Genomic DNA, 27,582 nt, shown 5'->3' with positions numbered 1-27,582 from the left:
CCACCAAAATCCACAGGTTAAAACCTAATCGCACATGTAGTGATATCAGAAGGCAGGGCCTTTGGGAGGTGATTGAGTCATGAAGGTGGAACACTAATGAATAGGACTGGGGCCCTTATAAAAGAAGCCCTAGAGAGATCCCTCGCCCCTCTCACCGTGGGAGGACTAAGCAGGAAGGAGATATGTATGATCCTGAGAAACGTGAGCCCTCATCAGACACCAAATCTTCTGGTGCCTTCATCTTGGATTTCCTAGCCTCCAAAAACTGTGAGAAATAAATTGCTGTTGTTTATAGGCTGCCTGGCTTATGTTATTTTGCCATAGCAGCCTGAACAAACTAAGACAGTATACGAAGCAAGTGAGTAAAGATTTCAGACATGAAATTTTGAAGAAAAACTAAGAGGCAGACTACTGTTGGAGTCTTCGGTACATTTCCATTTTCCCTCTGTGGCCATCCATTTCTTGTTTCCCAGCATGATTTATCAGCAGTGACATTACCAGATGCCACGCTAGCTAATGTACTTACGGCCATGTATGGTTTGCAACCCGCATCAATTGTTTTAGCAACAGAGTCCACCAAGTAGCCACTGATTCCAAAATCGCACATCTTCACTTGACCGAGAGCATTAATGAGTACATTAGAAGGCTTGACATCTGAAAGCAAAAGCAACCAGGATCCCATCATTCCAGTCTGCTTTCAAGGTTCATTTCTCTACCACCAGAGGGCCTAAAATCTCCATTTGTCCATCTTCCTTTCCCCAAGTTGCCCAACACAGAAGTAACTGCCATCCCTGACCCATAGTTATAAACTGCTTATTGCTTTCAACTTGACTTTCTATTTCATGTTTTGTTCATGCCTTGTAGAACTGTGAATTTCTCGATACAAAGAACTGTTTTCTCCACTGATTTTATGATCTTCATTACCCTCATACTTGTAGTAAGAGCTTAAAAAATTATTACTCAATCAAATGCCCAATTCAAAATGATCTATTGATATTTAAAGGAGGAGTAATAAAACAAAGAACAAAAAGGCAGACCGTGACACAATGATATACCAAACATGACCAAAGTAACCTTTGTTTCTGTTTGGTTTGGTTTTTTCTTCAAGATAAGGTTTTACTCTGTCACTCAACTGATATGCAGTGGTGTGATCATAGCTCACTGCAGCCTCAAACTCCTGGGCTCAAATCACCCTCCTGCCTCGGTCCACTGAGTAGCTAGGACTACAGGTGTGCACCACCATGCCCGGCTTTTTTTTTTCTTTATTTATTTATTTTTTTGATAGACAGGATGTCTCTTGACCAGGCTGGTCTCAAACTCCTAGCCTCAAGCAATCCTCCCACCCCACCGCCCAAAGGGTTGTGATTACAGATGTGAGCCACCAAGCCTGGCCCAAATCAACAAACTGTGATTGAAACCTCTGCAAGTGATGTGTCAGAGGTCACATAGTGTAAAGGATCATAAACCCAGGTATTCCAGACCACAGGGCAGGTACTGAAGAAGCAGTATTACAGACCAGATTTTAAATTAATCCTTTTGACTAGAAAGATTTAACCCACCCACTCATATGTCCCAAAAATGGAACTACAATTATCTCTGGATAATAAAATTTGAAATTACAGTTAATTTTTTCCCTTTGTGATACTTTTCACAACGCCCATAAAATTGGAAGATAAAGATTATTACAAAAGCTTTAAAAATTATCCTTTATAATTTTCCCTTTAAGCTGGAAGACATACAAATTTCATTTTATTATTTTTATATCTTACATATATTCTCTAATATGAATTGCATATTTCATAATGGTGAAATAACCCTTGATGTTAATTTCAAACTTGTGAATAATCTACAGTCCTTTTCCTATCTGTATTCCTTACTATTTTCTTCTCCTCATCTTCCTTCATCCTATTTTTCCAATTTTTAATAATAACAACTAACAATAATAGGCACATTGTGGAAGGCATTTTAAATTATTTCTAGGCTCAGAGAGTTTAAGAATTATCCAAACCACAAGGCCCTCTTATATACCAGTACATTCTATTATTTTTCCCAAAGACATGGTGGAGGGTATCTCTTCCCCGAAGCTTCCCTAATGACAATCACTAAGTGATAGCACTTACTTATTTTACATTATCTAAATTACTTCTATATTTGGTACTTGCTTTTTTTATTTTTTATTTATTTATTTATTTTTTTGAGATGGAGTCTCACTGTGTCGCCCAGACTGGAGTGCAGTAATAAGATCTCGGCTCACTGCAACCTCCTCCTCCCAGGTTCAAGTGATTCTCATGCCTCAGCCTCCCAAGTAGCTGGGATTACAGGCACCTACCACCACACCCAACTAATTTTTGTATTTTCAGTAGAGACAGGGTTTTGTCATGTTGGCCAGGCTGGTCTCAAACTCCTGACCTCAGGTGATCCACCTGCCTCGGCCTCCCAAAGTGCCGGGATTACAGGCATGAGCCACGGCACCCAGCTTGGTACTTTCATATTTTTAAGGGTTTTTTTTTTTTTTTTTTGGTATATTTATCTTACTTCCCTATAAGAATCCTGATGCACAATTTAATAAGAGTATTCTTTCTTCTCATATACCTCTCAGGGCATCTATTACATTTTAAAAGTGATTTTAAAAGATGAATAAATGGATGAATGGGTGGAGAGAAGATGAATGAATTAATGGATGGATGGATGAATGGATGGTTGAAGATATAACAGGCCAATAAGAAGGAAGAAAAGGAAGGAGGAAGAGATAAATCATTTCATCCTGCCTCTTGTTGTCTGAAAGGGCTCTGCTTTATACCAGAGTTTTTCACACTTTCATGTGCACCAGAATCACCTGGAAATCTTGTTAAAATGCAAATTCCAATTCATTTGATCTTGAGACCCATGATTCTTCTCCAACAAGCTCTCATGTGATGGCCAATACAGGATCGATTTTTACCATATTCTCTAAAATTCTCAATGATGTAATCCCACAGCTCTGCTTGCTAACAAGTGTTTATATTCACTTTGGATGTAAGATAAAGATCATGTCTTCTTATGTCCTCACCCACGATAAGGAATACTACTTATATGGTTTGCTATCCAATCTCAAAGGAAAGCCCCTTAGTTCTCTTGCCTGAGTCAATTCTACTTCCATCCATGGGGGCTTGGGGGTAGGGAGGGTCTCCAGGTGAAAGAAATGAACTTTATCAAAGGAACAGCCAAGGCAGCTCATGGCTGCTTACCTCTGTGAATGACAGACAGCTTACTGTGTAAATGTTCTAATGCTTTTACAATCTGCAAGAGAAACACAAGATAGATTTATTTATCATATCGCTGGAAAGAAATTGACTATTAAGTATATCAAGGTTTATTATGCTTGGCTTTAGGTTACCAGTGAGATATTTTCTCAAATAGTGGTGGTCCTATCTAGGAAGATACATAGGAAGTTACACAAATTGGACTCCATCCACCAGAGAGGACTGTATCTTATATCAGAAAGGATGTCTCCCTCATCTATCTTGTTCATTTGCCCTCATTCTTTTTCTCTCCACCCTCCTGAACCTGAATAGCCATGAAGGTAGAAGACCTTCTTTCTATTTATTTTCCTTCTGCTTCCTTCTATGCCTACTAGTCTTAAGAGAACATTTTAAAAATCCATAAATGAAAATCAAAATAAACTAATGTCAGAATATAGACACCAGGAATGTGGTCATAGCTGATGAATGCAGCACTTAGAGTCATTTAACCTAAAGTTTGCCAAACCAAAGCAGGGCTAGAATCTTCTACACAGTGCTCAGAAAGGAAAGCATGTATTTATCCATCCACAATAAACGTCAACAGACATGTACGAATAGTAGCTGTGGCCCAGGTAGTATCTCTTCATATTGAGATACAAAGACACATAAGGACTTTATTTCTGACATTATCCTTGCAACAGGGATTAAAATGTACTCACAGAAACTGCTATTTTCCCTAAGATGTCCTCTGGAATTGTCTGGCCTTTATCAATAACTTGTTTGTAGAATTTATCTAGTGATGTATCCATGAGCTCCATGCAGATCCACACATCACCCTGAAGACCAATTGGTTCAGGAATTGTTTAAAAGGATTAAAAAGGGAGAAAGAAGAAAAAAAAAAAAAACAGTAAACACCTGTCCTGAAGAATTAACTATTTCTTTCTTGAATTTTGGGGGGAAATATATTGTTTTCTGTCAAGATCATAAAGGAATTTACAAATAAGCAAGGTTGTCTCCAAAGAGCAAACCAGTAGGTAGCTGAGCAGAACCTGCATGTGATCTCCTGCCCCTTAATGAAAAATGGAATCTAATTACTAACAGACATAAGCAATAAAACCCCAGAAATCCAGGCCTTTACTGACACCACTGTCTAGGAGTTAGGTCTAGATGCCTACTCCCTGTCGGATCTCTCACACCAAACACCAGCAATAGTCAGTCAAAAAGCTGGTTTTAATGAGGTGAAGCCTCATAATTCATATCATGGTGAAGTGAAAAACAGAGGTAGAGAAAAGAGATCAAAGTAAGTCTACATGGTACACAAGTAGGCCAGATGAAGTTCCTAAAGCAGTCCAAAGACCAGAATATTTCCAATTATAAGAGATCTATGCAAATCAGTCTATAGGCGATATAGAAAGTTCTGCCAAGATAAACAAAACAAAAAAAGAAAGGAGAAGAGAATCTCTGCATATTAAAAAGGCTAACCACATTTGAAAATACCATAATTTCAATCCAACCTTGCCCCAAGGCATGTCATTGCACACACATAAACCCGCCTATACAAGATGTGTCAAACAAGAAAGAGCTCCATGATTGTGACGGCATTTACATGATCAAAGAAACTTCTTTTTAAGTTATTGTTCTCCCTGGACTTTGAATTGAAGAGTCACCTACCTCCCGAAACAGTGCGCCATAAAAAGTGACGGTGAATGGACAGTCCACCGTCCTCATGGAAATATCCAAATCCATCAGTAGCCTTTTCTGTTCCTGGCTATTTACTGTGGCTCGGATCCGCTGAATGGAAATGCATGGAAAATTTATGGTTACTACTCTGAGGATGAGGCAGGCAGGGACCTGAAGAAGTCCCATCGTGAAAACAGTACAGTTCATAACACAACTTCTAGCAACAACATTGTGAATATCCACCCTAAGTGATTAGCTATCTGTAACACATGAAAATAAGGAAGGCTGTTACTCATTTGATTTCCTGAACAGTCTTGGTAAGAAACAAATTGATAGTATGTTTTGGAGAGTGACAAAATATTTTGGAATGTATTTCCAAGTTACAAAAACAATCTGGTTTACTGTATTATGTCTGTTCAGTGCAAAGAGGACACAATATTAGGGACTTTGCTGCTTATCTGAGGTCCCAAAAAAATAAAAAGCCAAAAGCGCTTCTTTGGGAACAGGTAAGAGTATTTGGAGGGAAAAGTAACTGTAAGAGAATTGGTACAGCTATAGGAAATGGAAGGAATTCGAAAGAAATACAGAAACTGTTCATTCTTCATCCCAGTGCTCCTGTGGGAAGAAAAATCTGTCACACTAGCAAATGTAGGCTTACAGAAACATGATTATGTCATTAAATGATAGGAGAGATACAATAACTAGGCCTTCACACTTTTTGCCTACTTAGCAAGTCAGCAGAAGAACAGACTGAAAAATCTACAAGATAAAAGTATTCCCATTCTTCAAAAGCAAAGGGATCCAAGTCCCTTTGATTATTCCTAACGATGGCCCAAATCTATTAACTCAACTAGAGATGTTAATTCTTTGTGATCCTCCCAGCATCTACTCAATAATATGAAATGATTTTAAATTTCCTTTCATAGCTCAAAAACTACGTAGATTTACCCTAGATATATTTTACCCTCCTTTTTCCACAAATGGAGACAATTTTCTCTCCCAATTCTGGTTTCTTGATTTTCAGGGGCAACTCTTTAAAAGCAACAAAATATAGAATAAAAGAGATGTATGAGTCATAACAGCCAAATGCAATACGTAAACTTTCGTTGGGATTCTGATTTGAAAATCCAACAGGATAAAACAAACACACACACTTTGAGATGATCAAGGAAATTTTCACTTGGACTGTGGATTAGATGAAGGAATTATTATTATTATTGTTATTATTATTATTATTTGAGATGGAGTCTCGCTCTGTCATCCAGGCTGGAGAGCAGTGGCTTGATCTCGGCTCACCACAACTTCCACCTCCCGGGTTCAAGTGATTCTCCTGCCTGAGCCTCCCAAGTAGCTGGGACTGCAGACATGTGCTACCATGCCCGGCTAATTTTTTGTATTTTTAGTAGAGATGGGGTTTCACTATGTTGACCAGGCTGGTCTTGAACTCCTGACCTCGTGATCCACCTGCTTTGGCCTCCCAAAGTGCTGGGATTACAGGCATGAGCCACCATGCCTGGCCCATTAATTATTTTTAAGTATGATGACATGGTAGTTTTGTAAAAATTTAAAATTGTGAAAGAATGGATGGAGGGTGAGTTAAGAGTTAAAAAAATAAATAAATAAAAAATAAAAAGTAGATACAACTCACACCAAGGAAGCCTTTTCCATACCTTTTGAGGAAAATACTCTTCCCTCCAAATAATCTTTTCTGTCTTACCCTACGGAAGATGGTTTTGCTTCTATTAAAAGGGCTGGTTGACAATTGAGATGGACAAACGTATACATAGCAGATAGAAAACACTTGGGAGAATGTCAACTCTACCTTCACTGCCATGATCTGCCCGCTGGGCACGTGCCGCATCTTCTCCACCACCCCGTACGCACCTCGTCCCAGTTCCATTATAGGCTCCAGGTCATCTGCCTTCACCTCAAAGTTCTGCAAGAGAGAAAAGGAATAATGCAATGGGAAAGAGAAAAATAAACAGAACAGAGAGCACATTATCCTCTGTCTCGTTTCTCTCAACGTTCTAAGGATTATTTCTGGGCCTGAAGATTTTCTAGCATGTCAAAGCAGCCTCTGAAAGCAAGAAGCTACAAGAAGGGCCAAGAGACGTCTAGGAGCTCCCACGGGGGTAGCCCACCTGCTTGTCCCAGGCAACACAGAAACACAGCTTGGATTCAGCTTGCCTATGTCTCACTTGAAGCTATTTCACTGCAGTTCTTTAGCCACGACCCTTCATTGTGTCTGTAACCCACTATTGACTGATGGCAACTAGATTATGTCTGAGCTTTGAGAAATACCCTCCCAAGAGAACCATCTACTCTCTTCAAATGCCTTCCATCAAAACCACAGTAGCCTGATTTCAATTCAACATTTTTTCAAAATAGCAAAAACTTTGCATACCACTTCCCTTTAAATGCAAATTTTTTTTGACTCATCCCCTGACAGCATGCTAGGGAAAACAAAGCATACATATAAAATGGCCAACGTATTCGCTGGCAGACGTGATTTTTTCTTACCTGATTTCCAATAGAAATGCAAGCCTTGGAGTCTAAATCTCGAGGTGGTCTAAGAAAGATAAGGGGGAAAAAACAAACATAAGCTAATGAGTCAATTATATCCTTCCCAAATCACACGCCACTAGGCATATTTTTCCTTAAAAAGAAAGTGGAAGTTCATGAGTAAACTGAAGCAGCATATGAGTGTGAATAAGAGGAGATCTGAAATAAATTACATTTGGGTTTAAATTACTTAACCTCTTTGGGGCTCCATTTCTTCTTTCACATGGGAATATTAATATGCCTACATTGTGAAGCAGGAGTGAGTATTAAATGAGATAATACAATTAAAATGCTTAGCAGAATGTTTGGCATACAGTAAATATCTAATTCATATGTGCAATTATCTAGATCAGGGTGCCTAACCCCCAAGCCACAGACTAATACCAGTCAGCAGGAGATGAGTGGTGGGTGAAGGACAGAAGCTTCACCTGGACTTACAGTCACTCCCCATCGCTCACATTACCACCTGAGCTCTGCCTCCTGTCAGATCAGTGGTGGCATTAGATTCTCATAGGAGCACAAACCCTCCTGTGAACTGTGTATACGAGGGATATAGGTTGCACACTCCTTATGAGAATCTAATGCCTGATGATCTGTCGCTATCTCCCTTCACCCCCAGATGGGACCATATAGTTGCAGGATAACAAGCTCAAGACCCTCATTGATTCTACATTATGGTGAGTTGTATAATTATTTCATGATGTATTACAATGTAATAATAATAGAAATAAAGTACACAATAAATGTAATGTGCTTGAATCATCCCGAAACCATCCCCCCACCCAGTTCATGGAAAAACTGTCTTTCAAAAAACCAGTCCCTGGTGCCAAAAAGGTTAGGGACTGCTGATGCAGGTCATTGTGCCAGAGTAGTAAGTCTCAAGCTTTATCTTTCATCCAAGAGCACCAATACATACAATTATTTCACCAAGTCTCACAATTGTTTTAAGAAACAAATAGCAATGGCATATATTCTGTTAACTCACAAAATTCATAGAACATAAGAATTTCAAATCTAGTCCATTCTTTCATAGACGGACAGAAGGTCCAGAGAGGAAAAGTGACTCCCCCCAGCCGTCAGCTGCCCCAGGTCTCCTGGTTTCCAGTTCTGCATCCTCTCTACTCTACCAGGCTGTCTCATCAAGCCCAGCAATATTTCTTCCATGCATAGCATTATACAATTCTGGGGTTTTCTTAGGAGCCAGAGGTTTGCTGATTTTGTTTCTATAGTCACTTTCTGAGTATTTATTTCTACTACTTCAATGATCTCTCAGGTGGCATCAATCTACTTAAGAGATAAATGTTTGGTTCTGGCTGTGCACACAACTAGGAGCTGAGAAAGGCACTTTCCTGAAAGAAATGTACCAACAGTAGTACGATAAACATAGCAAATGCTGGCCGGGTGCGGCGGCCCACACCTGTAATCCCACCACTTTGGGAGGCTGAGGCGGGCGCATCACCTGAGGTCAGGAGTTCGAGATCAGCCTGGCCAAAACGGTGAAACTCCGTCTCTAGGAAAAACACAAAAATTAGCCGGGCATCGTGGCACATGTCTGTAATCCCAGCTACTCGGCAGGCTGAGGCAGGAGAATCACTTGAACCCAGGAGGCGGAGGTTGCAGTGAGCCAAGACTGTGCCATTACACTCCAGCCTGGGTGATAGAGTGAGACTATGTATATATAAAACATACCAAATGCCAAAAAACACATTGTTAATGTGATCAAACAAAAAGAACAACTAGAGGCTAAAGACGAAAGAATCCTGGTGCTGCCAGAAAAGAGGGAAAGAGTGTGAGTGGACAGGTAAAGACTCATGTCTCTCTGGAAGCACATTCCATGCCAGAAGAAGGCAAAGGAAAATGGAAAGAGAGGAAAAGGGAAAGACGAAAGGGAGAGAGAAAAGAAACCTTTGCCAATGAGGACTTTTTCCAACTCTCAGGTATGATTCTAACCCTTTTGCTGAAATTAAACACAAAAACAAAATTAAAAAGTAGGGATATGGGCTGGGCATGGTGGCTCACACCTGTAATCCCAGCACTTTGGGAGGCCAAGGCAGGTGGATCACCTGAGGTCAGGAGTTCGAAACCACCCTGGCCAACATGGTGAAACCCCATCTCTACTAAAAATACAAAAATTAGCCAGGCATGCTGGCGAGCGCCTGTAATCCCAGCTACTCGGGAGGCTGAGGCAGGAGAATCACTTGAACCCAGGAGGCAGAGGTTGAAGTTGAAGTGAGCCAAGATCGTGCCACTGCTGTCCAGCCTGGGCAACAAGAGCGAGACTCGGTCTCAAAAAACAAAAAAAAAAAAAAAAGAAGAAAATGGCAAGCCTTCTCTCACCTCAAAATCCTTTTGGAATACATAGAATACTTTTTTATATTAACTTAAAACTGGGGACTGAGGGGGAGAGAGAGAAAAAAACAACACAAAACAAAACACACACACACACACCACAAACAGCAGTGATGTGTTTCTATATCTTGTGTTTCTGAGCAGGGAATTTTTCTTCAGAAAAGGTTTCTGGAAGAATCAAATTTCTAAAACGCTACTTCCTCTTTTTCAAGATTTCCAAAGCTTTTTTTCCTCAGTTGTCACAATTTGCTTGTATTAATTTGGAATGGCACTTTGAAATAAATGCAAATATGACTTTAAACATGTGACTAATATAAACAACAAAAATCCTTTGCAATTATTCAACACGCTGATTTTTTTTTTTTTTTTTTTTTTTTGAGACAGAATCTCACCCTGTCACCCACACTGGAATGCAGGGGCGCAATCTCGGCTCACTGCAACCTCTGCCTACTGGGTTCAAGCAATTCTCCTGCCTCAGCCTCCCAAGCAGCTGGGATTACAGGCGCACACCACCACGTCCAGCTAATCGTTGTAGTTGGAGTAGAAACAGGGTTTCGCCATGTTGGCCAGGCTGGTCTCAAACTCCTGACCTCAAGTGATCCTCCCGCCTCGGCCTCCCCAAGTGCTGGAATTACAGGCGTCAGCCACCACACCCAGCCATCACCTTGACTTTTTAAAAGTATGAAGCAACAGAAAGGTCACTAATTATTTGGGGCTGCGACTGTTTTTGCCATCCAATGAGGTTATTGAAAACAAGTTCTTCCAAGTCTAGTATTCTTATATTTTACATATATAGCAGGGCTCAGCAAATTACAGCCTGTGGTCCAGCTAAGAATGACTTTTCCAAATTTAAACGCTTGTAAAAAAAACAAAAAATAAACAACAGCATCCTCTGTGACCCATGTAGCCTAAAATATTTACTATCTGGCCTTTTACACACACACACAAAAAAAAAGTTTGCTGAGCTTGGCTCTATACTAACTTTGCATTACCCCGGGACCTAATAGAAGGGTCTGGTGCCATTTTCCAGATTAAGAAAAATGAGCCAGGCGCGGTGGCTCAAGCCACCAGCACTTTGGGAGGCCGAGGCGGGCAGATCACGAGGTCAGGAAATCGAGACCATCCTGGCTAGCATGGTGAAACAGCCTCTCTACTAAAAAATACAAAAAAACTAGCCAGGCGAGGTGGCAGGCGCCTGTAGTCCCGGCTACTCCAGAGGCTGAGGCAGGAGAATGGCGTAAACCAGGGAGGCGGAGCTTGCAGTGAGCCGAGATCTGGCCACCGCACTCCAGCCTGGGCGACAGAGCGAGACTCCGTCTCAAAAAAAAAAAAAGAAGAAAGAAAAATGAAACCCAGAAAAGCTGGGTGATTTTCTGAAGCCATACGGTTATCCACAGAGCTGAAAATAAAACTCAAGTCCCCTGAATCTCAGCCTTGACTTAAGGAGGAGAAAAAGGAAGAAGAGAAGGAAATATAAAAAACTGGGCTAAGAGCTTTTTTACCTGCTCTCATGATTCCCATCGAGGCAGACTGAATACAAGGAACTTGCTCCCAATGCCCAGGCCTCCTCTAATGAAAATAATCAATTCGCCTGTGCCGCAGGCCCTTGGGCTCATCAAGTGGGCCAAAAATATCAAATGATGGGGCCAAGACTGACAAATCAGATTGGATTAGTTGACATTGTGCTCTGTCCAGGGCTGGGCATATTAGTTTGCCAGGGGCATTGCGATTCTGCAGGAAGTTTATACTGTGGGTGGATGTTCTCTGTCACTTATTCAATATTTTAGTCCTCTGGGGAAGAAACCAAGCTTATTACAAAACTTCTTCCCCTGGAAGACCAAAGGTCTTCCAAAGGTCACCTAGTATTCATTTTTTATATGGACAACCAGCTTCGGTTTAGTACGATAGTTATTCATCTATAATTTTACGTGAGGAATCAGTTCACTGGTTATTATCACAATTATTATTCATTTATTCAGAAATATTTATTGAGCACCTATTTGGGCAACAGAACGTGTGAGCCATTTACATAAAATAGCTTCCTTAATTTTTACAACTCTCAGAGGTAGTATTAATAGAGGTGTTATTACCTCTAGTGAAATAGAATAGGGTATGAATTGAAATCAAGGTATTAATACCTCTTTCAGCAATTAATATTGAAAGTGACTAAATAATTTAAGAACACTCAGGCTGGGAGCAGTGGCTCACACCTGTAATCCCAGCACTTTGGGAGGCTGAGGCGGGTAGATCATGAGGTCAGGAGTTCAAGACCAGCCTGGCCAACATAGTGAAACCCCGTCTCTACTAAAAATACAAACTTAGCTGGGCATGGTGGCGGGCGCCTGTAGTCCAAGCTGCTTGGGAGGCTGAGGCAGGAGAATTGCTTGAACCCGAGAGGCAGAGGTTGTGGTGAGCCACAATCACACCACTGCACTCCAGCCTGGGCAACAGAGCGAGACTCTGCTCAAAAAAAAAAAAAAAGAACTCTTAGAGAGACAATGAGATTAGAACCCAGAGCTGCACCATGATGGCTTCTGATGCACAGTATGCTGTAAAGGTTACTACCTCTCATTTCACTAGCCATAAACTGTTCGCTCACAGCCTCTACCAGTCTGATGTGTGACTAAGCACATCACTGAGAGTCAGAGATTCCTGAGCTTATATGCCAGTTCTTCCACCGAGAAGCTGTGCAATAATGCTCACTTGGAGCTACCTTTCATGGAGCAATTGCAATGCACCAGGCACTACACTAGCCACTCATATGGATTATGACATCTAATCCTCAAGACAGCAACATCACTGTTATTCCCGGGTTTTGTTTGTTTGTCTGTTTTTTGAAATGGAATCTCACTCTGTCATCTAGGCTGGAGTACAATCTCGGCTCACTGCAGCCTCCACCTCCTGGGTTCAAGTGATTCTCCTGCCTCAGTCTCCCAAGAAACTAGGACTATAGGCGCCTGCCGCCACGCCTGGCTAATTTTTTGCATTTTTAGAAGGGGAAACTAAGGCTTAGCGCAGTTAGGTATTTTGCCTAAGGTATTCAACTAGTGAAGTTTAGATCCCAAATTTAAACCTAAGTGTTCTGGCTCCAGACCCTGAACTCTTACCCATGAAGCTATGCTCAACAGGTCGGAGCAATGCACCTGACCATTGCACCGTTCTGTTTGTTCACATGTCAAGTGAGAGTAACAAACACTGCCTCTGAGTTTCTTGTTGTGGTTAAATGAAACAAAATGAACTAGCATCAAACTGATTTAGAACTGGTCACTATCAATTAAGGGAAGGGACAGCCCACACTGGCATCAGTAGCTCAGAGAAAGAGCTCAAACAGAGGGGCCACACATGTGGAACTTGGGAGAATGGAGCTTTGTCAAGGCCTATTTATTTTTGAGAAGCGCAGAAGAAGGAGGCAGGGTATAAATAGGAAGAAATCACCAAGCCAGACTTCAAAAATTGCCAAGAAAAACACAAAATGTGGGAGCTACTTCTATAGGAGTACAAATCTAAGCCACGGCATTAAAGTCATAACAAGGAGACTCTTTGAGCTACGGTGGTATACTCTACAATAATGAAGTGATACTTTTCGCTTCACAAAGTGAAACAGGTAAGTATATTCACAGCATATCCTATTAATACCATACGAGGGAAAAACAAAATATAGACTGCTTTTATCCTTGTTTATACCAAGAAAGCATTTATGGTAGCCTTCCAAAATTCATAAAATTTATAAAATTAGCATATACTTTATGCTATAATGTAAACTAATGTAAAAGGTAAAGAATAAAAATTGTAAGGGGAAGGGATATAAGACTGCTGGCAGGTTGATATAAGAATAAATCCCAAAGGAAATATTAAAAATAAAAGCAGAAAGCAATAAAATTGAAAATAGGAAAATAAAACAAAGCCGGTTCTTCAAAAGAAAAAAAAAATCAGTAAAGTTGATAAACCTCAAGCAAAACTGACAAATTTAACAAGAGAAGACACAAATTATCAGTATCAGGGAAGAAAAAAAAAGGATGTCACAACAGATTGTACATCCATTTAAAGGATAGGCAGAAAACACTGTGAACAGTTTTACTCTCATAAATGTGACAACTTGGAAGAAAGAGACCAACTCCTCAAAACCACATACTACCAAAACTCAGCCATAATGAAACAGATAATCTGAATAGTCCTATAACTATTAAAGAAATTAAGATTGTGATTAAAAAGTCCCGGAAAAAAAAAAATCTAGGCTCATTTTCTTTCATTGGAGAATTTTAGCAAACATTCAAAGAAGAATTAGCACCAATTTTATACAATGTCTACCAAAAAACAGAAGCAACACTTACCAATTCATTTTTATTAGTATTACCTTAATACTAAAACTAGAAAATAATAGCACAAGAGAAGTAATAAATAAACCATCACAGACCAACATCTCCCAAAAGCCTAGAAACAAAAGACCCTATCTCAAAAAACAAAAACAAACAATCAAAAAAAACCTCTCAGTATACTGAGAGATTTTATATAGCTGGGAACCTTTTCAACCTCATAAGTAACATCTACAAAAAATCTACAGTTAGCTTCATACTTACTAGTAAAAGACTAAATGCTTTCCTTCTAAGATGAGGTACAAACGAGTTTGCCTGCTCTCATCACCCTTATTAACATAGGACTGGACATTCTTGCCACTTCAATAAGGCAAGAAAATACAAGTAAAAATCAAAGTAAAGATTGGAAAAGAAGAAATAAAACTGTCTCCGTTTATAGATGCCATGATTGTCTACATAGAAAACCCTAAGGATTCAATGAAAAGCTTCTAGAACTAATAAGTGATTTTAGTAAAGTCACAGAATAAAAGATCAACTGCAGAATCCACAGAATACAAGATCAATACAGAAAAGATCTATTGCATTTCTATACACTGACAATGAACAAGTAAAAACCAAGCTCACAAATCAAATTCCGCTTAAAATTTGCTCCAAAAAAACACTTAGGTATAAATTTTAACAAAATCTAATATAGAGGAATTGTATTATAAAAATGCTGATGAAATAAAATTTTTAAAGTTGAAGAAATATACCATGTTTGCAGATTAGAAGAACCAATGTAGTAAAAATGTCAATTTGCCCTAAATTGATGTATAGGTTAAACACAATTCCTACTAAAATCTCAGTAAGTTTCTTTGTGGACATAGACAAGCCTATTCCAAAACTTATATGAAAAGAGAAAGACCTTTAGAATAGTCAACATAATTCTGAAAGAGAACAGAGTGAGAGGAATCATGTTTCCCTGTTACGACTTACTATGCAGCTGTGGTAATCAAGACAGTGTGATACTGGCAAAGGGACAGACACATAAATCAGTGCAACAGAATAGAGAACACAGAAATAACTTCAAACAAATATGCCCAATTGACATTTGACCAAGGAGCAGAAACAATTCAATGGAGGAGGGATAGCCTTTTCAACAGATGGTGCTAGAATAATTGGTAACCCCCTGGCCAAAAAAATAAAGCTTAACCTAAACTCATACCTTGAACAAAAATTAACTCAAAATGGACCATGGGCTTAAATGCAAAATGAAAAACTACAAAACTTCTAGACAGATCTAGGACTACGCAAAATGTTCTTAGACTTTATCAAAAGCATGATCTGTAAAAGTAATAATTGATAAGTCGATCTTCATCAAAATTAAAAACTTTTGCTCTGTGAAAGACCCTTCTAAAATCATAAAAAGACAAATTACAAACTGTGAAAAATATTTTCCTATCATGTATTGGACAAAGTCCTTGTGTCCAGAATATACAAATAACTCTCAAAAGTAAACAATAAAAAGAATCTAATTAGACAATGGGCAAAAGATATGCACAGACATTTCACCAAAAATATGTAGATGGAAAATAAACACCTAAAAACATATTCTACATTATTAGCCACTAGAGAAATTGCAAATTAAAACTACATATAGGCCAGGCACAGTGGCTCATGCCTGTAATCCCAGCACTCTGGGAGGCCGAGACGGGTGGATCATCTAAGGTCAGGAGTTCAAGACCAGCAGACCAGCCTGGCCAATAGGTGAAATTCCGTCTCTACTAAAAAAAAAAAAAAAAAAAAAAAAATAACAAAAAAATATTAGCTGGGCATGGTGGCAGGCACCTGTAATCCCAGGGGACAGAGGTTGCAGTGAGCCGAGATCACGCCACTGCTCTCCAGCCTGGGCAACAAGAGAGAAACTCTGTCTCAACAAAAACTACATACATATCACTACACATCAGAATGGCTAAACTGAAAAATACTGACCGTACCAATTGCTGGCAGAGATCCAGAAAAACTGGATTATTCGGACATTATTGGTGAGAACATAAAATGGTACATTTACTCTGGCCAACAGTTCAGCAGTTCTTTCAAAACTAAAGATGGGCTTACCATGTAACCCAGCAATTACACTATTGGGCTTATACCCCAGATAAATGAAGACCTATTCTCATGCAGGAACTTACGCATAAATGCTCATAACAGCTTTATTCCTAATAGCCAAAAATGGAAAAGTACCCATATCTCCTTCAAACGCTAAGCTGTTGAACAAACTATGGTATGACCATACCATAGATGGGTACTTAGCAATAAAATGGAACAAACTGTCAACACATGCAATTACTTAAATGAACCTCAATAAAATTATGTTGAACAAAAAAATCTCAAAAAGAGATGCATGATTTCATTTATATAACAATCATGAAATAACAAAATGGCAAAGGAGAACAGATTAGTGGTTGCCGGGGATTAAGGACAGAGATGGGGGGAAGAGGTGGGTGTGACTAAAAGAGGGTAACATAAAAGAGTCTTGTAATGTTGTTGTAGTGAAGTATCTTGATTATAATAGTACTTATGCAAGACTTACACATGTGATAAACTTTATAGAGCTACACATGCACACACACACACACACACACACAAATGAATACTCGCATAGCTGGCGAAATTAAGTTCTATGATTTGCACTACTGCCACTTTCTTGATCTTGATAATGTACTATGGTTGTGTAAGATGTTAATGTGGGATGGGGGGAGTTTGGCATGGCTTGGGGAAAGGGATATATGGGACTTCCCTGTACATTTCTTTGCAACCTCCTTTTAATCTACAATTACTTCAAAATAAAAAGTTTTAAAAGTATATCCCATAAATTCCTATACAGGTAGTAAAAGCAGGCCACATATTTGACTCTAAGCTCTTGAGAAATCAGTCAGAGAGGAAACAATAGTAATTACACAGTTCACAGGTCTACAAGAAAAAAAAAATTGTTCAGAGAGACCAAAATAAAGAAAAAAAAGAGGAAAAAAATATTGATAGTAAGTATGGGAAGATGGATCTTCCTCCTGCAGATTCCAATGAAAGGAACATTCTATCTTGAGTTTAGACTCTTGAGCTACAGTCCAGAACCCTGAAGAGTAGCCCTCAACTCTACTTTGTCCTTAAAAATTCTCCAGTGGAAAGTTTCTGTATACTGCTTCATGCAATATAAGGACCAATGGCTTTAACCAAGTCTTACAGCAGACAGGATCCCATTTAAGAGCACATTCCAACACTAGGGGGTGCACTTCCTGATAGTAGATCACAGCTAAAATCAAAACCCATTACAAAGGGAGGCACTTTTGCAGACATGAACAAAAGCCTTACCAACTCACTTTTCCATTAGGATGCCCTCTCTTTGCCTTTGCCCTGTCTCTCTAACACCTCTATTGTGATTCGTTTCTTTGGAGTTTCGATTCCTCTCATGCAGATGCCTTGGTAGGTGGTTGTACCTCCAGCTGGACAGGAAGTACCTTTCCCACCACCAGATTAAAAAAAAACAAGAAGGAGGTTCACAGAGAGGATGTCATTTACACGATGTCCTTCACTAGGACTTGAGCTGACTTAGGGATTTAGGCCAAAACCTCAGCTAATAAAAAAGTGTTCCTTTACCTCATTCTTCCTTCTGTTTATATGGGACAGAATTTAAGTGTCAGGATGTGGGTCCTCACCAAATACCATCTTTCCATCTCAACCCAAGTTTTATAGTAGTGGCTTTCACAGGGATTTTCCTGTTTGCTCCAATCTACAGGGAAAAGGCAAGGAAGTCCATATCCAGGGCCCTTTCTGGTCTTACATAGAGCCCCATCTGCCAAATATATGTGACATTCAATTCTTACTCAACCAATAACTTAAGACACTGAGTTCAAAACTACCCATTCAACATAACTGACTGATAAGATACGATTATTTCAGGTCTGAGAACAGTGAGCAAATGGCTTCCCCCCTTAAAGGGCTCTTCTAAAGTCAAGGCATTGCTCACCAGTCCAAAAATAAACCCCCAGGAGAAGCCTGAAAGTACAAGGATTTGGATTCAGATGATGATCTTGCCAACTTACGTGGAACTGGTCTGAGGTTGTTCAAACGCTTCTTTTGGAATTTTAAGGCCAGGGTTTCGCTTCTTGCCTATGGGGAAAGACGTAAGGAAAATGTTAAGGATTAAATCATAGCAAGATAGCAGAGAAAGAGACTGCAGCAAAGGAAAGAGCTGACCTGCGCATGCAGCTCTCACGTCTCCATTCAAAGCACCACTTCCTGCCCAGGAAGTTTGTAAGTGTTGAGAACCCAAGCACCAGGTAGAACAGAGCTTCCCAAATACAGACTGTGGTCATGAATGAGGTTTTTCATCAGTCCAGGGGGCAAACATCAGGATGAGAATGCTAACTCTCTTTTTCTAGGAAGATCTGCCCTTTCTGCCCACTGAGTGTGTCATTGCAACTTCTTTTTTTTTTTCTTTTTGAGACAGAGTCTCACTCTGTCACCAGGCTGGAGTGCAGTGGCACGATCTCGGCTCACTGCAACTTCTGCCTCCTGGATTCAAGCAATTCTCCTGCCTCAGTCTCCTGAGGAGCTGGGATCACAGGCATGCACCACCATGCCAGGCTAATTTTTGTATTTTCAGTAGAGACAGCAGTTTCTCCATGTTGGCCAGGCTGGTCTCAAACTCCTGACCTCAGGTGATCCACTGACCTTGGCCTCCCAAAGCGCTGGGATTACAGGCATGTGCCACCACATCCAGCCTATGAGCCACCATGCCTGGCCTTGCTTTATTTTTTTTTCTTTTACACTATAATGGTGATGGCAGACACTTGGTTATAGCTTTTTTTTTCTTTTTAGTGTTAGTAAAGGGCAGTCACCCTTATCTCAGTATCCCCCAATTTTCTAAATCGATCTGTTAACAACTACAAGAGTTAGCAATGAAAGTAGAATAAAAAATGCTTTTCCACTGTTCTACCCTCCCCTTTTCCCAACCACCTGCTGTAATTTGAAAAACTTAAGAGAGGGATAGAGTAATCCTTATTTACATTTGCCCTGTTCCGTAAAGGATTAAGATAACACATGAGCTTATGCAAGGAGGTTATAACTTCTTCTTGGGCCAGATGGAAAGGAAGCTTGATGTTGATCATACCTGGGCTGAAATTACAAGACAATTTGGCTCAAATACTTTTGTTGATGAGTAAAAACGAACAGACTGAGAGATGCCAGCCCAGGAAGCAGATCAGAGCAAACAAGAGCCTGGGGTTTTCCTCATCCATGAAGATCCTGTGTCTCCCAGGCGAAACCAAGGAAGAGCTGGATAGAATGGCTGGAAAGAATGCTACCTCCTGGCCGGGAGCAGTGGCTCAAGCCTGTAATCCCAGTAATTTGGAAGGCCAAGGCGGGCGGATCACGAGGTCAAGAGATCGAGACCATCTTGGCTAATATGGTGAAACTCCCTCTCTACAAAAAATACAATAAATTAGCCAGGCGTGGTGGTGGGCGCCTGTAGACCCAGCTACTCAGGAGGCTGAGGCAGGAGAATGGTGTGAACCCGGGAGGCGGAGCTTGCATGCAGTGAGCCAAGATCGCGCCACTGCACTCTAGCCTCGGTGACAGAGCAAGACTCCGCCACAAAAAAAAAAGAATGCTACCTCCTTTCCCACCTCTTCTCTACATTGCAGATGAGCACTCAGAGATAACACAATCCCTGGATACGGCGCTGGATAGATCCTGAAGCTGCAAAGAAACTTAAGAAATCAATTAAAATAACCTCCTTGCAGAAAAATGACATCCAAAGACTTCAGTGACTTGCTCCACATCACAGAGGTCAGCAATGACCCAGTTAGATCAGAATCCAGGTCTCCTGACACCCAGGTGGGTGTTTCTACTATCCTGCAATAGAAGACGTTTAGAGATGACTGGAGAGGGGGCGGGTGAGAAGAACACGGGATTTTGAGTTTTAAAATACCCAGCTGACATCTGGTTCTTCCATGCACCACACAACTTCTAGAATCACTTTTCGTCTGACTCTGTTTTCTCAATTGTAAAATGAGGAAGTAACATCAGTACTCACCTCACTTGACTGATATGAGAATCAAAGCAGATAACATATATGAAAAAACATTAAGATACCGTAAGTAGCTCTTAATTAGACTCATTTAGGGAAACAATTAGTACCGTCTCATCTTTTTAAAAGCCATTTAAAAAAATTCATGAAGAGAACTGGCTACATGATCATAGCCCACTAAAATGTATAATGAAATTTTTTCTTTCTATTCTTTCAGAATCCAAAATCAGATCAATTCTGCCAAGTTGTATAAAGCCAGGAAAAAATATGCTTCGCAGGAATCAGCCTAGAGAAAGCCTTTTAGGAACACCTTCAGGCTTTCTCAATTCTCTCCTCATTTGGGTTTCCCTATGTATTTTATAAGGTTCAAAACTCACCATTCACTTTCCTGCTCTTGGAACTCAAACAGCTTAAGGATGTTACTAAATTGTCAGTTATTGACATCGCATAGAGCTTTCCTAGGTACCAGGAACTATGCTAAGTGCTGGACCCAGTTATGAGAATCCAAATAGATAGATGGCCTAATTCCAACAACTGCCATCCATACGCCTCAGCCAAACAGACAGGAAATGTTATTTTCAATGAGATTCTTCAGTGAGGAATGAATGACGGATTCAACTTGTTTAGATAACTATACAGATAACTATACACAAATTCCAGTACAGGTGACAGATAATTCAGGTAATCCCAAGAGGCAACCCTACAGTTCTCTCAAAGAAAACAAAAACTAAAGTAACATATAATTTGCCTATGAAAACTGGTCTCCAGTTGTCATTTAAGCAAACCAAAAGCAGAAATTGCTCTTAAATTCCTACGTCTTCCTCTTATTTCTAACTCAGTTCTTACAGATGTAAAGTGAAATAGCTATTTATTGAGAAAACCCCTTTGGAAAACCTTAATATAGCAATTAATTAGTAGCAATTCTTAACAGCAATTAACTATTAAACCATAACTTAAATCACCAAAACATCTATACAAAGAAATAGTAAAAAAGAAAGTTTTTGGCATAGAGAGACCAAAGGAATAAAAGACCAAAATAATAATACAGTCTTCTAAGTGGGAGGAGAAGGCCTTTGATTCTCTCCCCAGATCACTTTTACACCCAGCTATCCCCCAACCCCCACTTCAACATCATTCTTACCCTGAATTTACTGCCTCCTAGTTGAAATTGCCAGCCTCCTGTCTCCAGACTCTAAACCCTTGACTATATATAAGTTGGACATCTGCATATCTTAAACCTAATATTTCCAAGTATATCAGCTCCTCAGAGCAACGAGAAAAAAAACAGATCCAGGAGACACAAAACCTAGTTGAATTACAGTGTTAGAAAATACTCTGCCTTCACGTTAAAAAGTACATCAAATAAAATACAAATCACAAGCACACACAGCAACATTCTGCAATTCACTTACTTGCCCATCTCTGACAAAGCAGCACAATAAGAGACCAGCAGAGGCGACTCTGGTGAGGTTTTCGAGGCTGCAGGGAAAGCCAGCAGAGGAAAACCTAACAGAAGTCATTCTTCACTTAGCTCCAAAGACCACACTTCAGCAAGGAGAAACAGAACTGAACAGACTCCGCCCCCTCCTCAAGTCCGGATTGCAGCAAACCTCTGCAAGTTCATTGTTCCCAGGAAATTGCAGCTTCAGGAAGGGAGAAGGGAAGTGGGTCTATGTGGATACTCAGGCGTGATATTAATTATTAACCAGACTTGGAGGAATAAATCTATAAATCTGGACAGTACCATGTTCTGCAGCTTTTCTATAAATGCCTCTTTCATTTCTTAAAAGAAAGAAAAACAATATGTGGTCAGTTTCCAGCTGTGTTTACTTCACAGCAATCTGTTCCCCAGGAAGGCAGCCAACACCTGACGCTAACATTGAACACTGTTAAAAAAAAAAAAAAAAAAAAAAAATGGGAGGGAGCACCATGAATAATAAAGCTAAGTGGCCAACTACGTTCAACAGTCTTTGCCTTTGATATTCTAAAGCAAAGCAGAAAAAATGTCAGAAAAAAAAGCTTTCTATGATGTCACATGCTAGCAACAAGCCTTCTCAGAAAGAGAGAATTCTGTAGATTTCTGCAGATCGCAACAAGCCTCGACTGCTTATTGGCACAGTCTGCAAAGGGTAAGCCTCATCGGCCTGATTGGGCATATGCAGCACTATATTGCATCAGACCCTGTTACACCCATGTCTGTGTTCTCTGAAAATAGCGTAGTCCCACCACACACATATATTTGCAAAATTCACCTTAAACCAAAGCAAAGCTGGGTCATTATAATCCTGGCCTGGAGCAAAATGGCACTGGAAAAAAAAAAAATTTAAAAGCCTTGCCAATAGTTAGAAAATATTTACCAGGCCACAGAAATGTTCGCTAGCTTTGACTGCACCGAAAATGATGGGGTACACGAGAGGTCTTGCACACACTCTGAGAGGGTAAGCACAAAGCACTCCTCTGATGTTCCTCATTACATAAAACAGAAGATTATGTTCCACTGCCAACCCAAACAGCATGAGAAGCCCACGCGGTCAACAGAAGGTGGCATCGTGAAGATATGCTGATGCCTAAATATTTGTTAGCGTGGTCAAGGGTTGGGGGGCATGATTGCGAGAGTTGATGATTATTGACACAGCTTCACAAAAGGATGGCAGTGTTTCCAGTGCCAAATTTATTTTAAAAATCTGTTTCCCAATATGAATGGGATTTCCAGCCAAGTAACTGGCAATCTAGAGGCCTTGGCTGCCCTCTCCTTACTACTTGCATCTAGGCTTACGTTCCAAGGGTAGTTGGCAATAAAATCAGCAGTGAAGTATCATTCAGTGTTATTAAATTGCAATCATCATATGCAAAGCAATGAACGAAGCAGGGCAGGGGAAGAGGCGTGCAGGAAGAAAGCTGGCTTTGCAACAGCAATGTAAAAGGGAACAGGGACCCTGCCATCCTCCGATCCTCCAAAACCACTGGTTCTTATATACCACTGAGATTCCAACCACTGAGGCAAATCTCTCTGGAATTATATAAAGTCTAGAGGAAAAAAAGCTAAAAAGCTTTTTTTTTTTTTTTGAGATGGAATCTTGCTCTGTCACCCAGCCTGGAGTGTAGTGGCACAATGTCAGCTCACTGCAACCTCTGTCTCTTGGGCTCATGTGATTCTCCTGCCTCAGCCTCCTGAGTGGCTGGGAATACAGGCATGCACCACCCTACCTGCCTAATTTTTGTATCTTTAGTAGAGATGGGGTTTCGCCATGTTGGTCAGGCTGCTCTTGAACTCCTGACCTCATGATCCACCTGCCTCGGCCTCCCAAAGTGCTGGGATTATAGGCGTGAGTCACCATGCCTGGCCTTTTTTTTTTTTTTTTTTGAGACAGAGTCTCGCTTTGTCCCCCAGGCTGGAGTGCAGTGGCGCTATCTAGGCTCACTGAAACCTCCACCTTACAGGTTCAAACAATTCTCATGCCCCTCAGCCTCCCGCGTAGCTGTGACTGGGAATACAGGCATGCACCACCCCACCTGCCTAATTTTTGTATTTTTAGTCGAGATGGGGTTTCGCCATGTTGACCAGGCTAATCTCAAATTTCTGACCTCAGGTTATCTGCCCGCCTTGGCCTCCCAAAGTGCTGTTGCTGGGATTACAGGTGTGAGCCACTGTGCCTGGCTGAATAGCTCATTTAAAAACCTGCAGTCAGTTTGATTTCAGAGTCAGAATGAATCTCCTAAGACCTTACCTTTGGTCATACTGTTCCTTCTACCTGGAGGGCTCTAAGCTCTCTTGCAGACAAGAACTCAACCTTCCAAATTCAAAACCTCCCTCATAGAAGCTTCCCAGAGCTTCCTGAACACAACCTAAGGATTACTATCCACACATTCCTGCTTTCACATTCCGGCACCTTACACTGGACCTGCAACACAGTACAAGCTCAAAGCAGCTGCCCTGAAACTTTGATATTTTAGCTGAAAAATGTCCACTCTCTCTAAAACAGATCTCCATGACCATCTTCCACTCATTTCCCGCATATCTTTTCTCACAATCTAGAATTATTTTATTTTTGTATTTGTTTATTTACCTTTGCATTTATTTATTCCTTGTTTACCTATCTTTCCCCACTAGAATATAAGTTCCATGATGGCCAAGGATTTTGCCCAGTACCTGCACATCGTAAATATTTGTTGACTGAATATTTGTTATTCTTTTCTCAACTGTTTTGAACATTTGTACAGAGCTCTTCAAAAAACACACAAAATGAACCACCAAGAATGGAATGGAAATTGCACAAACCTCTGCATCAGTAAGAATCATTTCAGATCCCAGCTGTCCCACTTAGTGATGTAACGTTGAGACGGTTTCTTATCTTAAACTAAGTTTCTACACCTGCAAACTGGAGATGATATAACGTCTCCCCAGGTCATTAAGAGACTCAATTGACATGGTGTGTGTGAAGAAGCCTAGCAGGGTCGGGCATGATATAGGTGCTCAACAAATACTTTCTTTTCTCCCTTCCATATTTATGCTTATATTTTTAAAATATGAGCTAAGCAGAATGTTCTCTGGATGGCATCTTATTTCTTCAAATTCCGTGCTCCATTCTCCCTCTTTTGTGTTATTTATGCGAGAATTACATTTTTCAAACATCTCATCAATCTTAAATCAACCTCTCTTTGTGCCCACTGACGATGGGAACTCCTCCAGGTCTACAGACTCAGGATTTCTGGGACGGAGTGTAGTGAGTGCTTATACTTTCAGGTTGCCTCAGTATCCATTTTTAAACCTGAGTTAAACTATCTCACATCAGAAGCAGGGCTCAGTCACTCTTGACATGGTTTCTAATACCATACTCCACCGGAGTGGCTCCAAACCAGTGGCCAGAGATGAAACTTAGAGACATCTCTCCTGCCCAGCAGGCTGGCCTCCCTACTCTCCTGCCATTTCCTTTAAACAGACCATGCAGACATTTGCCCACAAATGTAAGGTGACCACCTCTCAGTCATACTGTGACCTCCTAGAACTAGTGCCTGCTTGCTTTAAACCCAGCAATTAAAGCTCCCTGCAGGAAACTGGATAACGCCCTGTACCCAATAAAGACATTGGCTCACTGGTCCCTTCTCTCTCTCTCTGCGTGTGTGTGTGTGTGTGGCTTCCAGGAGTGTGTGTGTTTGTGTGTTTGTGTGTGTGTGGCTTCCAGGTGTGTGTGTGTGTGGCTTCCAGGCATGCTGGGTGCCATACAGAATGTCTAAGTGCTAAAAACTCTTAAAATCTATACACAACTATATCATAGTTGTGTCACTGAAACCTCACTTCCAATCCTATCCCTACGGGTGAAACTGCCCCAAAAAGGCTCATGCAGGTGGGTCCCCTGCTGATACCCTTTTGTCCAGGTCTCTCAGCTACTGGGCAGAGTAGTTACTGGCTAAATTGATAGAGTGAGGCTTCAGGATCCATATATTTTTTTAAGTTTCACAAGTGTCTGAGAAATCAGCCATAGTTAAGTAGCCCTTGTCTACCATGTGTCTATGTAAAGTTGTTTTCTGTTTGTTTGTTTGACTTGTTTTACCATTTCTCGCTTTATGATGCCAACGTCACTTTCCTCCCAGGCTCCTGCCACTTCCCACACAACCCACCAGTTCTTTCTGATTAGTAAGAATTAAATTCCAAGCTAGCTCCTCCTTGCATTATCTCTGTCTTTAAGCTGAAATTGTCAATCATTTCCCAGGGTACACACTGCAAGGGTCAACATTTATTAGATTGCAAATTCTGCCATCGAAGTATCAGGAGATATGAAAACCCAGCTCCATAATAACACTGAGTATGTGTGATGTACAATACAAGCATAGCACCCTGAAAGCAGGAGAGAAGAAGCAAGACAAGCAACACCAAAAACTGGTCTCACATAGGAAGTGGTATTTGAAGTGGCCCTTTGATTTTGGTAGGATTTAAGGGTACTTGAGGGTTTGTTATAGTGTATGTCTTCTTTATATATATTTAAATGTTTCCAAAATCAAAAGCTTAAAAAGATAATGGGTGAGATTTTGACAATCAGGACTTGGAGAGACAATAAGGGATTCTAAGTTAAATGAAGATGAGCTATCTATGTAAGGAGAAGCACTGTGGTATACTCAAAGAATTCTGAGTTTTCTACTCCGGACAAAGTGAAAAGTGGTGGAGACGGAAACCTGGAGGAGGAGATTGGAGTCAGAGATCAAAATACTTAGCTAATCAATTTTAAATTTCAGATGTAAAAAGAGAAGTCATTTATGTTTTTCAGTAGAGGAATGTCATGCCACATCTATGCTTCAGAAAAAAAAAAAAAAAAGATGTAACAAGATGAACTGACCTAATACCAGGATGTTTTGAAACTGTGCTACACACACACTCACACATAAACCCACATACTCTCATGCCTTGATTATGCCTCCAGGTCTTTGCTCCTATTTTCCCCAGAATGTTGTTATTACCTGTCGAAGCTCGACACTCAGCTCAAGCATGTTTTTCTCCAGGAAGCCTTCTATGAAAATCCCCAATACAATAAATACCTTTCCTCTGTGTTGCCACAGTACCCTGAACCTTCCTATACTGATTAAGTGAACCCATCTGTTCATCCATGTCTTCCACTAAAAACACAAGCCCTTCGAAGTCAGGGTCCATGTCTTCCTACCTAGGTACAGAGTTTAAGCACTAGACCCAAAAATAAGAGGTAGAGATCACAGCAATTTGGCTCACAAATAAGCTGCTTGAATTTTGCAGAGGCAAAATCTATAGGCTCTGGTCACTTACTGCATAAGAGGAACAAAGAAACAAGCTAAGTAGTAGTAATAGTAATAGAAGTATTGCCACTAGTAGTAGTAGTGGTAGTAAAAATGATGCTTGTCATCTGGCTTTTCCACTCCCATATGAAGTTAAGTGAAAGAGGAAAGTCAGGTCAGTGGGGGTGGCCAGTCGGGAAAGGGCAAATCATGAATTCCATTTCAGATGCTTTAAGTATAAGATGCTGGAGGGACGCATGGCAGAATTCAAGTAGACAAATGGAGCTTAAGAGAGGGACAGGAGGAAATATGTAGATCTGGGAATAACAAACAAAGAAGCAGAAAGTTGCCTGAGACAGACAGAAACAAGAAGAAGGAAAGAAGGTGGCCGGGTGCGGTGGCTCACGCCTGTAATCCCAGCACTTTGGGAGGCCAAGGTGGGCAGATAACTTCAGATCAGGAGTTCAAGACCAGCCAGGTCAACACGGTGAAACCCTATCTCTACTAAAAGTACAAAAAATTAACCGGGTGTGGGGCGCACGCCTGTAATCCCAGCTACTCTGAAGGTTGAGGCAGGAGAATCACTGGAACCCGGGAGGCAGAGCTTGCAGTGAGCCGAGATCACGCCACTGCACTCCAGCCTGGGAGA

At 40.6% G+C, this 27,582-nt stretch overlaps 1 protein-coding gene across 1 annotated transcript in view; it reads right to left on the bottom strand.

Annotated features, from left to right (window-relative positions):
* Positions 1–27,582, bottom strand: part of MAP2K6 (mitogen-activated protein kinase kinase 6) — a 134,998-nt gene that overhangs the window by 18,150 nt on the left and 89,266 nt on the right. The window contains exons 2-8 of the mRNA XM_011933930.1: positions 18,205–18,271; positions 7,422–7,470; positions 6,724–6,837; positions 4,893–5,012; positions 3,941–4,057; positions 3,228–3,279; positions 527–654 (exon numbers count right to left, since the gene is read on the bottom strand). Of these exons, the coding sequence (XP_011789320.1) occupies positions 527–654; positions 3,228–3,279; positions 3,941–4,057; positions 4,893–5,012; positions 6,724–6,837; positions 7,422–7,470; positions 18,205–18,271 (647 nt within the window). The remainder of the gene's footprint in view (positions 1–526; positions 655–3,227; positions 3,280–3,940; positions 4,058–4,892; positions 5,013–6,723; positions 6,838–7,421; positions 7,471–18,204; positions 18,272–27,582) is intronic.

The sequence above is a fragment of the Colobus angolensis genome, unplaced genomic scaffold, assembly GCF_000951035.1.
Source record: "Colobus angolensis palliatus isolate OR3802 unplaced genomic scaffold, Cang.pa_1.0 Scaffold1, whole genome shotgun sequence".
Taxonomy (NCBI): domain Eukaryota; kingdom Metazoa; phylum Chordata; class Mammalia; order Primates; family Cercopithecidae; genus Colobus; species Colobus angolensis.
Note: the sequence above shows the minus strand (reverse complement) of the source record. Positions and strands in the feature narration are given on the sequence as shown.